The sequence below is a fragment of the Cheilinus undulatus genome, linkage group 2 (genome assembly GCF_018320785.1).
Source record: "Cheilinus undulatus linkage group 2, ASM1832078v1, whole genome shotgun sequence".
Taxonomy (NCBI): domain Eukaryota; kingdom Metazoa; phylum Chordata; class Actinopteri; order Labriformes; family Labridae; genus Cheilinus; species Cheilinus undulatus.
Genome location: NC_054866.1, coordinates 1482730 through 1498499, shown reverse-complemented (window position 1 = coordinate 1498499; position 15770 = coordinate 1482730). Strand labels below are relative to the sequence as shown.

The 15770-nt window shown below is 37.6% G+C and overlaps 1 protein-coding gene across 1 annotated transcript; it reads left to right on the top strand.

The window, feature by feature from the left end:
* The first annotated feature begins 188 nt into the window (after positions 1–188).
* Positions 189–3640, top strand: rps25 (ribosomal protein S25). Its single transcript, XM_041800542.1, has 5 exons — positions 189–282; positions 814–903; positions 1027–1210; positions 3400–3498; positions 3574–3640. Exons 1-4 carry the CDS (start codon positions 280–282, stop codon positions 3492–3494), a joined length of 372 nt encoding a protein of 123 aa, XP_041656476.1. The 5' UTR covers positions 189–279; the 3' UTR covers positions 3495–3498; positions 3574–3640.
* The last annotated feature ends 12130 nt before the right edge of the window (positions 3641–15770 follow it).

Genomic DNA, 15770 nt, shown 5'->3' with positions numbered 1-15770 from the left:
GTGAGCGTGACGCGACAGCGACCACAAGACAAAAGTCATGCTTAGACCTTTAAATTATTTATTTATTATTTATTTTAATAATTATATTTAATAGTTCCCCGCGTCTTGAGGCAATTTGGTCAATGAAAAATATCTTATATCTTATCCGTCTAAACGTTAAAAGGCTGAAAAAAACTCAATTTCCCTTGAGCCCCTTTTCTATTTCCGGGTGTACGGGTTGTCTAAGGCGCTCTTGCACGGACTAACTTCCTTTCAGCTCGGACATCTTGACGAGGAAACATGGTGAGCGTAGTCACTGAACCTTTTTGTGGAACTTTTAGTAGTTACCAAATGTATGCAGTCTTATTAAAAACTCGTTTCTTTAGTTCCTGAGTTGTAGAGGCATATGTTTCTCACGCTGCGATTAAAAATGCGACAATGAACCACTTTGACCAGTCAGGGGTTTGCGGGCTAGCCTAGCTTAGCTGCTAATGTGACCATGCGTTTGTGCCGCATTGTAATGTTGACAGTGACTGTAACAAAAGTGTTTTTCCTCATTCCGCACATATTTATATTACCTATAATATTTACCTGTGTCACTTAGACTTAAGTTATCTCAGTGTCCACTTTGTAATGACTGGAATAAGAGACGCTGTTCTCACTGGGAAGGCCATCCCATACCGGCCCGTTGATTTCATCTTAGGCTGCTGACTCTCCGACGGCTATGGTTTTATCCTGAAGCACCCTGCTAACTGTCTTTTGATTTGAGATCTAGTGTTATATTCATCCATCAGCCTTGATATGAGTGTAAAGCTGTGACTTGTGTATTTACAGCCTCCTAAACAAGACAAGAAGAAGGACACTGGGAAGTCCAAGAAGGACAAGGACCCAGTCAATAAGTCCGGAGGCAAAGCCAAGAAGAAGGTAGAAAGATCAAATTGTGATTTAATCATCTTTATGAATCGGTATTTCATAGATAATGCTGTGAATGAGAAAATGTCCGGTGGTTCGAGACTTGCCCTAACATGTGTCTGTGACTTTGAGCAGAAGTGGTCCAAGGGAAAAGTGAGGGATAAGCTCAACAACCTGGTGCTCTTCGACAAGGCCACCTATGACAAGTTGTACAAAGAAGTTCCCAACTACAAACTCATCACCCCTGCTGTTGTGTCAGAGAGGCTGAAGATCCGTGGTTCCCTGGCAAGAAATGCCCTCCAAGAATTGCTGGCCAAAGGTGAATGCCTGTATAGATTTAACATTAAGATCAACACTTATCAATTATGTTACATTTGAATCAGATGTATGTTCAAATGTATGCGATAACTGTGGTCTAGTAAACAGGGCTGCATGATTTTTGCCCAACTTGATGGGCACCCTTATTTTTTTTAATCAATGCTGATCACAATGAAGTCATAACTTCACATTTTAAGAGAATGTTTTGTTCAGTGCTAGTTGTTTATTTCCAAAATTAGGCTGGCTTAGCCTTGTCCTGGTGTGGCTCTTTACAAAATGTAAGGTAAATGTGATGCAGTATGGCCTAAATACTGTTGCACTTTTGGTTTTACAATATATATCCCTCAAAGTAACCCAAAAACACAAATGTATAAGGATTAATACTGACTAGGGGTGTAGTGACGAGAGCTCATGCCAGGGCTGGGACAGAGACAGTATAGCCTGACACTTCCTAATTGGTAGTAAGGCATAGTACAGCTAATCCTCTGGTCTGTTTGGGTTGGCAGTGTAAATCATATCACCCTGTACCATCAGGTATAGGTGGTTACTTAAGGGAGCCCACTGTGAGCCCTTAACTTTTTGTTAGACATTTTTATTGATTTTTAAACAATTCCCATTGTAGAGTGATTTCACAAGTCAGTCCATACATGGAGGGTCATATCAAAGGAATCTGGAGATCTTCAGACAGTTGAAAAAAGGAACACACTTACTGGTCTCCTGTTTTAAGTTCTGTTCACCAGAATAGTTGGGAAAACAGTTTTATTATAATGACCTCTGTTGCAGATAGTTGGGTAATACAGGGACTCCTGGTCCAACAGAGAATGTCACTGTCTCATAGTCTGGCCGAATATTCCCCAGGATGGAGGGAATGGATGGGGAAGGGCCCATAGACTCCCTTTAAATAGTCTGAGTTTAAAGAAGCATGTACTAGTACACTAGACCAGGGGTTCTCAACGCTGGGGTCAGTACCCCGTTGGGGTCACGTGACACTGAGAGGGGGTCTCCAGATGCCTTAAAAAAAACTAAGAACATGTTTGAATTACACTATTGCCACTTAACAATTTTACCCAAATTTAACCTGTTTTCATCGCTCTTGCCCTCCAGTTTTAAAAAGTTTTTTGCCACTCTTAAACCAAATCTAGCCTATTGTTGGCGCTGACACATTATTGCCACTATTAACCCCTTTTACCACTTTTTAAGCCACATTTTGATTTTTTTGCCAGTTTGTCAGTTTCATCCCCTATCGCCAAATTTCCACCTATTTTTGCCACTTTTATCTAATTTTTAGCATTTCTAACCTATTTCTGTTATTTTTAAAATCCAATTTTACCATATTACCCACAATTTTTGCCATTATTTACCCATTTTAGCTATTTTTAACATTGTAATTCTGTTTTTAACTAAAGGATTTACATTTTAAGAGGGCTACTTACTACTCAAATGAATTAAAACTGTCATTTTAGTAAGAGTGGTTATTAATTAGGTAAAATATAAAATACCACAGCTTAACTTTACAATGGACCATCAATTTGGTGGCCCCCAGTTTGGCTGGGCCCCAGAAAGCTCTCCCATTTTTCCCCCCTCACGGGCGGCTTTGTCTCCACATGACTATTCCAGAATGTTCATGGCTGTGTTCAGCCACCTTCAGGTACAGTGGGACTCCTCGGTCTCTACCGCCTTTATTTTGGGGGTCACAGGCTGAAAACCACTGTGCTAGACCATAATCAGTGCAGCTCAGCACTGCCTGGACTGGATGAGCTGGTGATGGAAAAGTAAACTTAACTTTGTAGAAAGGTTTAACGTGCCATGCCTGTGTTTTTTGCTGTGGTATTAGTTTTTCTCTGTTCAGTTCTTTGTTTTTAAAGAGTTTGGTAAAATCCAGGACAGCTGACCGTAACCATTACTCTTAGTAGGTAATATTTAAAAATTAAATTGTCGCCACAAATAGTGAGATTCTGTAATTTGTCGTATAGTAACAGTGCCAGCATATGTTGATAGATCACAGCAGATCATTGTCTTGAACTTCTCGGCGCTGTACAGGAAGTACACACATTTTCTGGGTTAGACATGTGATCCTCTCCTGATAAAATAAGCATCAAATAGCACAGTTGAATGTTAGCTCTGTCATTAAGACACTTAAACTGAACCAGCTTTAATGACTGGTAAGAATTTAACTGTTCTTTCTCTCAGGCATGATCAAACTGGTGTCCAAACACAGAGCACAGCTGATTTACACACGCAACACCAAGGGAGGCGATGAGGAGACGGCGGCAGAGAAAGCATAATCAGGTACAGCAGGATGCTTCACACAGACATTCATCATCATTGGGAGTTTTCCCCTGACCTTTTGCTTTTGTCTTGCAGGTTCTCCAGTTTGCTCTCTTGAAAAGCTGTTTGTATGGGAAAGTGAATAAAAACTGAAAAGACAAAACCTCTCTGCATCTTCTGTTGATTGTCAGATATAAGTTTGTCTGTTTTGGTTATTTGTGTAGTCAGAGCTATTGACACGTAAATATCGTTGGGTGTGTAATACTAAATATTTAATATTGTAGGCATCACACTTAAGCTTGTGCTACAGTTTTAGAGGGATTAGAGGAAGAAGACTGAACAATTTAGAGAGAGCAGCACAGGGATGTACAGTGCTACCAGGGTTAGTTTCCTCATCTAGAAGCTAACTGTGTAACTATCAGCATATTTCTAGTGTCTGAGAGTCACAGAAGGTTCAGGAGCACATCTAGGTGCACTTCAAATTAGATGATTCTGAGAAATTCATTCAGCATGAAAGAAACATGCTGGCAATTCAATTAATGCTCACCTGCTGCAAATAAGAATGTTCCCTTTGGAATAGGAGGCAGGGCTGTTTCTAGCTTTGTCGGGGCCCCTAAACTGTGGTGGAGAGATTCCTAATCCATTAGAGGGTCCAAGACCACGCCACATGCAAAAGTGGCTACAGTCATGATAACCTCTCATATCAAATTGTTTATGCTCTGAACCCAAGAGTTTTTTACTGTGGCAGAGCTAACACTCGTGCATAGCAGAGTTTATATTACACTTATTTACGTTTTTGATATGGTTCTTTTGAATAAAACGACATCGAGCTTAACTTCACTGTAGGAATGGAGGCAGGATTATTCAAACCAGTGATCTGTATTGTCACAATAAATATTCTAATAAATGTGGCAAAGGGGGACGCTGCAACTAACCCAGTTTAGTTAGCAATAATCCACTACTCAGAAATGATCAACAAAAGGCCTGATATGTACTTAAGAAATAACTAGTGGTATTTATTTTAATTTTTTTTATTTGAACTGAACCAGACTGCTTGGTGGGAATGTTGCTTTACAGTGCTGTGCTGGCTCTAGGGGCGTGAACTGGACTCTGGGAATACAAACATGGATGACGGTGATGATGGAGGCCGCTGAATTATTCTGAGTATTTTAAATGACACTTCTGTACAAGCAAAACTTAAGGAGTTGTATCAGAACAGACACAGTCATGTGACGTTGTTTGGTGTGTGAGGGTCAGCTCAGGACTGAGTCCGATGCAGTCTAGGTTTAAAAAGTGATGTGTACAACCAAACACTAAGTCAGAGTTACAATGGGACTAGAGTTTTGGGTCCAACCTTATTGGAAATTGTAAGAAAGGAAGAATGGAGCGGGAGATTGACAGGTGGATCGGTGCGGCGTCAGCAGTGATGCCGTCTCTGCATCGGTCTGTCGTGGTGAAGAAAGAGCTGAGTTGAAAGGTGAAGCTCTCGATTTACCGGTCGATCTACGTTCCTACCCTCACCTACGAGATGTAAAATGTAATGTACTTTTCGTCTGGCATTCAAATTCCATGATATTTTTCCACTGTGGGTAAATCTGTCTAAAAAAAAGCATCTGTATCTATTCTGCCTCTCAGGGGATCCCAGGCTTCTGAGGGAAAGCGAAGAACTTCCCAGAGATCACACTACCAAGATTTGGTACCAGATTTAGGCAAGAGAATAAATGCTTGGACTAAAAGGAAAGACTAAAATGTTTTTAAATTTTCGTTGACTAAAACTAGTCTAAAACTAAAAAACTCAAAAGACATTTCATCTAAAGACTAAGACTGAGACTAAAATTAAAAATAACACTACTCATTAGTCCAGTTAGACTGCAGGCGAGGGACTGACCCACTATACTTACACAATGCTAGGAGTAAAGCACAGTTCACAGTTCCCAAAACGCTCTCGTGGACAAGTTGTGACCTGCACATTCACCAGTAAACCCCTGGGCAGAGCGACACAGTGCACCCCTGTGGCAGTGCCGTAGTTACTTGGTAGCTCAGGCTTTGCATTTAGCTTTATGACAACTCCGTCTCAAAATGTTCCATGATTATTTCATAGCGTGGTGAATGTGCAGGTCACAACTTGTCCACGAGAGCGTTTGGAGTTGTTGGATTGTGTATTTGATGAGTTTGATGAGGGAAAGCTGGGATACCATAAGACTCCATAGAGTTGGCAGAGCAGCTCCTATCTCAACCCCACCAATCTAAAAATAGCTTGCACCGACAACTAAAGGAAATTAACCTATTAGTAAGACTATGGGAATTATGGCAATGGGCAAATTTGCCAAAATGTTGAAGTATCCCTTTAAGGTGTAAAACTACTATTTTTTTACACTAAAATACAACAAAAACTGGGAGCACAGAAGCTCCCTTAACTCTAATCTGCATCAGGTTTCCTGTCAGCAAGTGTTAGTCAGTGTTTGCCCCTTGCTGCAGTTTGGGTTGAAGGTCAGCAGAAAGGCTTCACTGCCCTCTAGTGGCTGAAAGATATAACAGCCATACAGCTCCTTTTTCAATGAATCTCACAATGAAAACTGCACCAGGATGTCAGTATATGGAGCTAGTTAGAAAAGAAAGGGAGGAGAAATTAGTATTAGAGAATGTATGGGCAGTTCTTCGCTTTCCCTCAGAAGCTTGAGTGTTATTTTGAGCTTTGAAGGTACTGTAGGTGTGGAGAGGTTGGAGGGCAGGTCACACAGCTTGTCATCAGGGACGGTCTGGGACGTACAGGTTGGAGCAACCTGTGAAAAAACACTTCTTGTGTAAGCATGTGTATGGCTCAAATCAAGCAAAACTTAAACTGAGTCGGCGTTATGTTTTTATAAGATAGAGAGAGTCTCAGTTACAAGGTCAGGCTTTAGTTTCTAGCTCTGAGTTTCAGGCTTAGAGCTGAAGGGTCTCTTTCTGCTATGGGGAGGGCCAGAGTTTATTGATGTAGCGCCCAGAGAAGACTCAGGACTGATACCCTTGTCTTCAGTCTTGAACTTCTTAGCTGAGGTCTGAGGCTGTGGTGGAAGAGGCCCCTTCCACTGTGTTGATGCACATGGGCAGCTTGCTGCAGAGACGGAACCCTGCAGAAAACAAGAAAAATGTTTTTGTTGCAGTTTTTCCAAGAGTCTTAATTCCAAGAGTCTTGACTTACAAAGAAAATGTCAAAAGCAATAGCATACGACGACTCTGTTATTGTGAGTTTGTTGTACGACGAGTCCAGCCACGTTCCCATTGTGGATGAGTTTGTTGCCCAGTGCAACAAATCTTTCTTAGAACTTAATATCTCTAAGACAAAAGAAATGATCGTAGATTTTAGAGCCTATGCCCCAAATCACCAGCCTACTATGATAAAAACCAGGCAGTTGAAGGTGTGGAAAGTTACAAATATCCTGGAACAGTTATTTACTCTAAACTGACCTTTGAGAGAAACTGAGGCAGTCTGCAAAAAAGCACACCAGCGTCTTTTTGTCTGAGGAAACTTGTTCATTTTAACATTGACAAAAACTTTGTTGATTTTATTCTATCAAGCTTTTATTGAATCTGTCCTGTCCTTTTCTCTTGTTTCATGGTTTGGTAACTTGTCTTTTAAAAACAAAAATGCTCTTAACCAGATCATAAAGTGGGCAAGCTAGCTGATAGGTGAACAACAACTCAACCTATATGATCTGTATTCCTCACAGCTGCAGCGTAAAGCCAGCTCTGTTCTCTATGACTGCTCTCACCCTTGAAGTTCAGAGTTCCAACTTCTTCGCTCATGTTAGCGCTTTGTTGCTCCTAAAGGGAGAACAAAACGCTACAGGAACACTTTTGTACCTGCAGCTATTACACTACTTAACCAAATAAGCACAAGATGATGCACTTTAACTAGAAAGGACCTGATATTATTTTAGAGAGCCTTCAAAAGCACTTTGGCACTTCTAGAGTATTATGTTAGAATAGATGTCATCTAGAGCACTTTATAATGACTTGGTTTTAACCTTCAATGTTTGTTTTAGCTTTTTAACGTCAGCTTTTAATGTATTTTGTGGATTGTGTCTTGTATTGTGCTCTTGTTTTTTTTTTATCTCTTGGACACTATACTCCTGTCTGCACAACAGATTTACCCTTTGGGTACTAATAAAGAACCTTGAACCTTGAACCGTACACTTTATTGTAATCTTGAGGTAAACTAAGTTAGAGGATGCAGTCCATGTTAAAGACTGTAGGTGCGTCAATGACGTACAGTCGCAAGAAAAAGTATGTGAACCCTTTGAGATTTCTTGGATTTCTGCATAAATTGGTCATCAAATGTGTTCTGATCTTCATCAAAGTCACAACAATAGACAAACACAGTCTGCTTAAACTAATACCATGCAAAAATGATATGTTTTCATGTTTTTATTGATCAAACCATTTAAACATTCATAGTGCAGGGTGGTAAAGTATGTGAACCCCTAGGCTAATGACTTCTCCAAGAGCTAATTGGAGCCAGGAGTCAGCCAACCTGGAGTCCAATCAATGTGATGAGATTGGATGTGTTGGTTAAAGCTGCAATGCCCTCTAAAAAAACACAACCAGTTTTGAGTTTGCTGTTCTCAAGAAGCATTGCCTGATGTGAACCCTGCCTGGCACAAAAGAGCTCTCACCTACAATCAAGAATTGTTGACTTGCCTGAAGCTGGAAAAGGTTACAAAAGTATCTCTAAAAGCCTTGATGTTCATGTGTCCATGGTAAGACGGACTGTCTACAAATGGAGAAGGTTCAGCACTGTTGCTACTCTCCCTAGGCGTGGTCGTCCTGTAAAGATGGCTGCAGGAGCACAGCGCAGAATGCTCAGTGAGGTGAAGAAGAATCCTAGAGTGTCAGCTAAAGACTTACAGAAATCTCTGGCACATGCCAACAATAAGTAAAACATTAAACAAGAATGGAGTTCATGGGAGGACACCACGGAGGAATCCACTGCTGTCCAAAAAAAACATTGCTGCATGTTTGAAGTTTACACAAGAGCACCTGGATGTTCCACAGCACTACTGGCAAAATATTCTGTCCATGGATGAAACCAAAATTGAGTTGTTTGGAAGGAACACACAACACTGTGTGGGAAAAAAGGCACAGCACACCAACATCAAAACCTCATCCCAACTGTGAAATATGGTGGAGGGGCCATCATGGTTTGGGGCTGCTTTGCTGCCTCAGGGCCTGGACGGATTGCTGTCATCGACGGAAAAATGAATTCCCAATTTTATCAAGACATTTTACAGGAAAACTTAATGGTCATCTGTCCACCAACTGAAGCTCATAGAGGATGGGTGATGCAACAGGACAACGACCCAAAGCATAGAAGTAAATCAACAACAGAATGGCTTCAACAGAAGAAAATACGCCTTCTGGAGTGGCCCAGTCAGAGTCCTGACCTCAACCCAGTTGAGATGCTGGGGCATGACCTCAAGAGAGCGATTCACACCAGACATCCCAAGAATATTGCTGACCTCAAAAACTTTGTAAAGAGGAATGGTCCAAAATTCCTCCTGACCGTTGTGCAGGTCTGATCTGCAACTACAGGAAATGTTTGGTTGAGGTTATTGCTGCCAAAGGAGGGTCAACCAGTCATTAGCCTAGTGGTTGACATACTTTTTCCACCCTGCACTGTGAATGTTTACATGTTTTGTTCAGTAAAAACATGGAAACATATCATTTTTTGTGCAGTATTAGTTTAAGCAGACTGTGTTTGTCTATTGTTGTGAATTAGATAAAGATCAGAACACATTTATGACCAATTTATGCAGAAATCCAAGAAATCTCAAAGGGTTCACATACTCTTTCTTGCAACTGTATCAGGCTTCATTCATCTGGAGTTTTGCCACCTGACATTTAGAACTGATTTTAAATTCAACAGGAAAATATCAGACATGTGTTGTTGCTCACATTCTTATTAGAAAGTGGACACGTTTTAAATAACATGAATTACTTTATTGTAAAATCAACTTTTGCTTGATTTATGTTGGTTATACCACCTGACATGGAAAGTGTAGCTTCTCAACTAATTAAAACTGAAATGAATCCAATTTTACCTAATTATACCCAATAATGAGTAAATCACAAACCAGCAGTCAGAACTAATAAAGACTAACAAAACTAAACTAAACACAAAACTAATCTCACAAACCAGCAATCAGAACCAATAAAAACTAAACTCACAAACCAGCAGTCAGAACCAATAAAAACTAAACTCACAAACCAGCAGTCAGAACTAATAAAAACTAAACTAAACTAACAAACCAGCAGTCAGAACTAATAAAAACTAAACTAAACTCACAAACCAGCAATCAGAACTAATAAAAACTAAACTCACAAACCAGCAGTCAGAACTAATAAAAACTAAACTAAACTCACAAACCAGCAGTCAGAACTAATAAAAACTAAACTCACAAACCAGCAGTCAGAACTAATAAAAACTAAACTCACAAACCAGCAGTCAGAACTAGTAACAAATAAACTCACAAACCAGCAGTCAGAACTAATAAAAACTAAACTAAACTCACAAACCAGCAGTCGGAACCAATAAAAACTAAACTAAACTAACAAACCAGCAGTCAGAACTAATAAAAACTAAACTAAACTAACAAACCAGCAGTCAGAACTAATAAAAACTAAACTAAACTCACAAACCAGCAATCAGAACTAATAAAAACTAAACTCACAAACCAGCAGTCAGAACTAATAAAAACTAAACTAAACTAACAAACCAGCAGTCAGAACTAATAAAAACTAAACTAAACTCACAAACCATCAGTCAAAACTAATAAAAACTAATCTAAACTCACAAACCAGCAGTCAGAACTAATAAAAACTAAAGTAAACTAACAAACCAGCGGTCAGAACAAATAAAATCTAAACTCACAAACCAGCAGTCAGAACTAATAAAAATTTAACTCACAAACCAGCAGTCAGAACTATTAAAAACTAAACTCACCAACTAGCAGTCAGAACCAATAAAAACTAAACTAAACTAACAAACCAGCAGTCAGAACTAATAAAAACTAAACTCACAAACCAGCAGTCAGAACTAATAAAAACTAAACTGACAAACCAGCAGTCAGAACTAATAAAAATTTAACTAACAAACTAGCAGTCAGAACTAATAAAAACTAAACTCACAAACTAGCAGTCAGAACCAATAAAAACTAAACTCACAAACCAGCAGTCAGAACTAATAAAAACTAAACTAAACTAACAAACCAGCAGTCAGAACTAATAAAAACTAAACTCACAAACCAGCAGTCAGAACTAATAAAAACTAAACTCACAAACCAGCAGTCAGAACCAATAAAAACTAAACTAAACTCACAAACCAGCAGTCAGAACTAATAAAGATTAAACTCACAAACCAGCAGTCAGAACTAAAAAAAACTAAACTAAACTCACAAACCAGCAGTCAGAACCAATAAAGACTAAACTAACAAACCAGCAGTCAGAACCAATAAAAACTAAACTAAACTAACAAACGAGCGGTCAGAACCAATAAAATATAAACTCACAAACCATCAGTCAGGACTAATAAAAACTAAACTCAAAAACCAGCAGTCAGAACCAATAAAAACTAAACTCAAACCAACTAGCAGTCAGAACCAAAAAAAACAAAACTACACTCACAAACCAGCACACAGAACCAATAAAATATAACCTAAACTCACAAACCACCAGTAAGAACTAATAAACACTTAACTCACAAACCAGCAGTCAGAACCAATAAAAACTAAACTCACAAACCAGCAGTCAGAACTATTAAAAACTAAACTCACAAACCAGCAGTCAGAACTAATAAAGGACTAAACTCACAAACCAGCAGTCAAAACCAATAAAAACTAAACTAAACTCACAAACCAGCAGTCAGAACCAGTAAAAACTAAACTAAACTAACAAACCAGCAGTCAGAACCAGTAAAAACTAAACTAAACTCACAAACCAGCAGTCAGAACTATTGAAAACTAAACTCACAAACCAGCAGTCAGAACCAGTAAAAACTAAACTCACAAACCAGCAGTCAGAACCAGTAAAAACTAAACTAAACTAACAAACCAGCAGTCAGACCCAATAAAAACTAAACTCACAAACCAGCAGTCAGAACTATAAAAACTAAACTCACAAACCAGCAGTCAGAACCAATAAAAACTAAACTAAACTAACAAACCAGCAGTCAATATTAATAAAAACTAAACTAAACTAATAAACCAGCAGTCAGAACCAATAAAAACTAAACTAAACTCACAAACCAGCAGTCAAAACTAATAAAAACTAAACTAAACTCACAAACCAGCAGTCAGAACTAATAAAAACTAAACTAAACTAACAGACCAGCAGTCAAAACTAATAAAAACTAAACTAATCTCACAAACCAGCAGTCAGAACCAATAAAAACTAAACTAACAAACCAGCAGTCAGAACTATTAAAAACTAAACTCACAAACCAGCAGTCAGAACTAATAAAGGACTAAACTCACAAACCAGCAGTCAAAACCAATAAAAACTAAACTAAACTAACAAACCAGCAGTCAGAACCAGTAAAAACTAAACTAAACTAACAAACCAGCAGTCAGAACCAGTAAAAACTAAACTAAACTAACAAACCAGCAGTCAGAACTATTGAAAACTAAACTCACAAACCAGCAGTCAGAAGTAATAAAAACTAAACTAAACTAACAAACCAGCAGTCAGAACTATTAAAAACCAAACTCACAAACCAGCAGTCACAAACAATAAAAACTAAACTAACAAACCAGCAGTCAGAACCAATAAAAACTATACTCACAAACCAGCAGTCAGAACCAATAAAAACTAAACTAAACTCACAAACCAGCAGTCAGAAGTAATAAAAACTAAACTAAACTAACAAACCAGCAGTCAGAACTAATAAAAACTAAACTAAACTAACAAACCAGCAGTCAGAACTAATAAAAACTAAACTAAACTAACAAACCAGCAGTCAGAACTAATAAAAACTAAACTCACAAACCAGCAGTCAGAACCAATAAAAACTAACAAAACTAAACTAAACACAAAACTAAACTCACAAACCAGCAGTCAGAACTAATAAAAACTAAACTCACAAACCAGCAATCAGAACTAATAAAAACTAAACTCACAAACCAGCAGTCAGAACTAAAAAAATCTAAACTAAACTCACAAACCAGCAGTCAGAACCAATAAAAACTAAACTAAACTCACAAACCAGCAGTCAGAACTAATAAAAACTAAACTCACAAACCAGCAGTCAGAACTAATAAAAACTAAACTAAACTCACAAACCAGCAGTCAGAACCAATAAAAACTAAACTCACAAACCAGCAGTCAGAACCAATAAAAACTAAACTCACAAACCAGCAGTCAGAACTAATAAAAACTAAACTAAACTAACAAACCAGCAGTCAGAACTAATAAAAACTAAACTCACAAACCAGCAGTCAGAACTAATAAAAACTAAATTAAACTCACAAACCAGCAGTCAGAACTAATAAAAACTAAACTAAACTCACAAACCAGCAATCAGAACTAATAAAAACTAAACTCACAAACCAGCAGTCAGAACCAATAAAAACTAAACTCACAAACCAACAGTCAGAACTAATAAAAACTAAACTAAACTAACAAACCAGCGGTCAGAACCAATAAAATATAAACTCACAAACCATCAGTCAGAACTAATAAAAACTAAACTCACAAACCAGCAGTCAGAACCAATAAAGACTAAACTCACAAACCAGCAGTCAGAACCAATAAAAACTAAACTCACAAACCAGCAGTCAGAACTAATAAAAACTAAACTCAAAAAACCAGCAGTCGGAACCAATAAAAACTAACCTGACAAACCAGCAGTCAGAACTAATAAAAATTTAACTCACAAACTAGCAGTCAGAACTAATAAAAACTAAACTCACAAACTAGCAGTCAGAACCAATAAAAACCAAACTCACAAACCAGCAGTCAGAACTAATAAAAACTAAGCTAATCTAACAAACCAGCAGTCAGAACTAATAAAAACTAAACTCACAAACCAGCAGTCAGAACTAATAAAAACTAAACTCAAAAAACCAGCAGTCGGAACCAATAAAAACTAAACTAAACTAACAAACCAGCAGTCAGAACTAATAAAAACTAAACTCACAAACCAGCAGTCAGAACTAAAAAAAACTAAACTAAACTCACAAACCAGCAGTCAGAACCAATAAAAACTAAACTCACAAACCAGCAGTCAGAACCAATAAAAACTAAACTCACAAACCAGCAGTCAGAACCAATAAAAACTAAACTAAACTCACAAACCAGCAGTCAGAACCAATAAAAACTGAACTAAACTCACAAACCATCAGTCAGAACTAATAAAAATTTAACTCACAAAACAGCAGTCAGAACTAGTAAAAACTAAACTCACCAACTAGCAGTCAGAACCAATAAAAACTAAACTAAACTAACAAACCAGCAGTCAGAACTAATAAAAACTAAACTCACAAACCAGCAGTCAGAACTAATAAAAACTAACCTGACAAACCAGCAGTCAGAACTAATAAAAATTTAACTCACAAACTAGCAGTCAGAACTAATAAAAACTAAACTCACAAACTAGCAGTCAGAACCAATAAAAACCAAACTCACAAACCAGCAGTCAGAACTAATAAAAACTAAGCTAATCTAACAAACCAGCAGTCAGAACTAATAAAAACTAAACTCACAAACCAGCAGTCAGAACTAATAAAAACTAAACTCACAAACCATCAGTCAGAACCAATAAAAACTAAACTAAACTCACAAACCAGCAGTCAGAACTAATAAAGATTAAACTCACAAACCAGCAGTCAGAACTAAAAAAAACTAAACTAAACTCACAAACCAGCAGTCAGAACCAATAAAAACTAAACTCACAAACCAGCAGTCAGAACCAATAAAAACTAAACTCACAAACCAGCAGTCAGAACCAATAAAAACTAAACTAAACTCACAAACCAGCAGTCAGAACCAATAAAAACTAAACTAAACTCACAAACCAGCAGTCAGAACCAATAAAAACTAAACTCACAAACCAGCAGTCAGAACCAATAAAAACTAAACTAAACTCACAAACCAGCAGTCAGAACCAATAAAAACTAAACTCACATCCAGCAGTCAGAACCAATAAAAACTAAACTAAACTAACAAACCAGCAGTCAGAACCAATAAAAACTAAACTAAACTAACAAACCAGCAGTCAGAACTAATAAAAACTAAACTAAACTAACAAACCAGCAATCAGAACTATTAAAAACTAAACTCACAAACCAGCAGTCAGAACTAATAAAGATTAAACTCACAAACCAGCAGTCAGAACTAATAAAGACTAAACTAACAAACCAGCAGTCAGAACCAGTAAAAACTAAACTAAACTAACAAACCAGCAGTCAGAACTATTAAAAACTAAACTCACAAACCAGCAGTCAGAACTAATAAAGGACTAAACTCACAAACCAGCAGTCAAAACCAATAAAAACTAAACTAAACTAACAAACCAGCAGTCAGAACCAGTAAAAACTAAACTAAACTAACAAACCAGCAGTCAGAACCAGTAAAAACTAAACTAAACTAACAAACCAGCAGTCAGAACTATTAAAAACTAAACTCACAAACCAGCAGTCAGAACCAGTAAAAACTAAACTAAACTAACAAACCAGCAGTCAGAACTATTAAAAACTAAACTCACAAACCAGCAGTCAGAACCAATAAAAACTAAACTCACAAACCAGCAGTCAGAACCAATAAAAACTAGACTCACAAACCAGCAGTCAGAACCAATAAAAACTAAACTAAACTCACAAACCAGCAGTCAGAAGTAATAAAAACTAAACTAAACTAACAAACCAGCAGTCAGAACTAATAAAAACTAAACTAAACTAACAAACCAGCAGTCAGAACTAATAAAAACTAAACTAAACTAACAAACCAGCAGTCAGAACCAATAAAAACTAAACTCACAAACCAGCAGTCAGAACTATTAAAAACTAAACTCACAAACCAGCAGTCAGAACTAATAAAGGACTAAACTCACAAACCAGCAGTCAAAACCAATAAAAACTAAACTAAACTAACAAACCAGCAGTCAGAACCAGTAAAAACTAAACTAAACTAACAAACCAGCAGTCAGAACCAGTAAAAACTAAACTAAACTCACAAACCAGCAGTCAGAACTATTGAAAACTAAACTCACAAACCAGCAGTCAGAACCAGTAAAAACTAAACTCACAAACCAGCAGTCA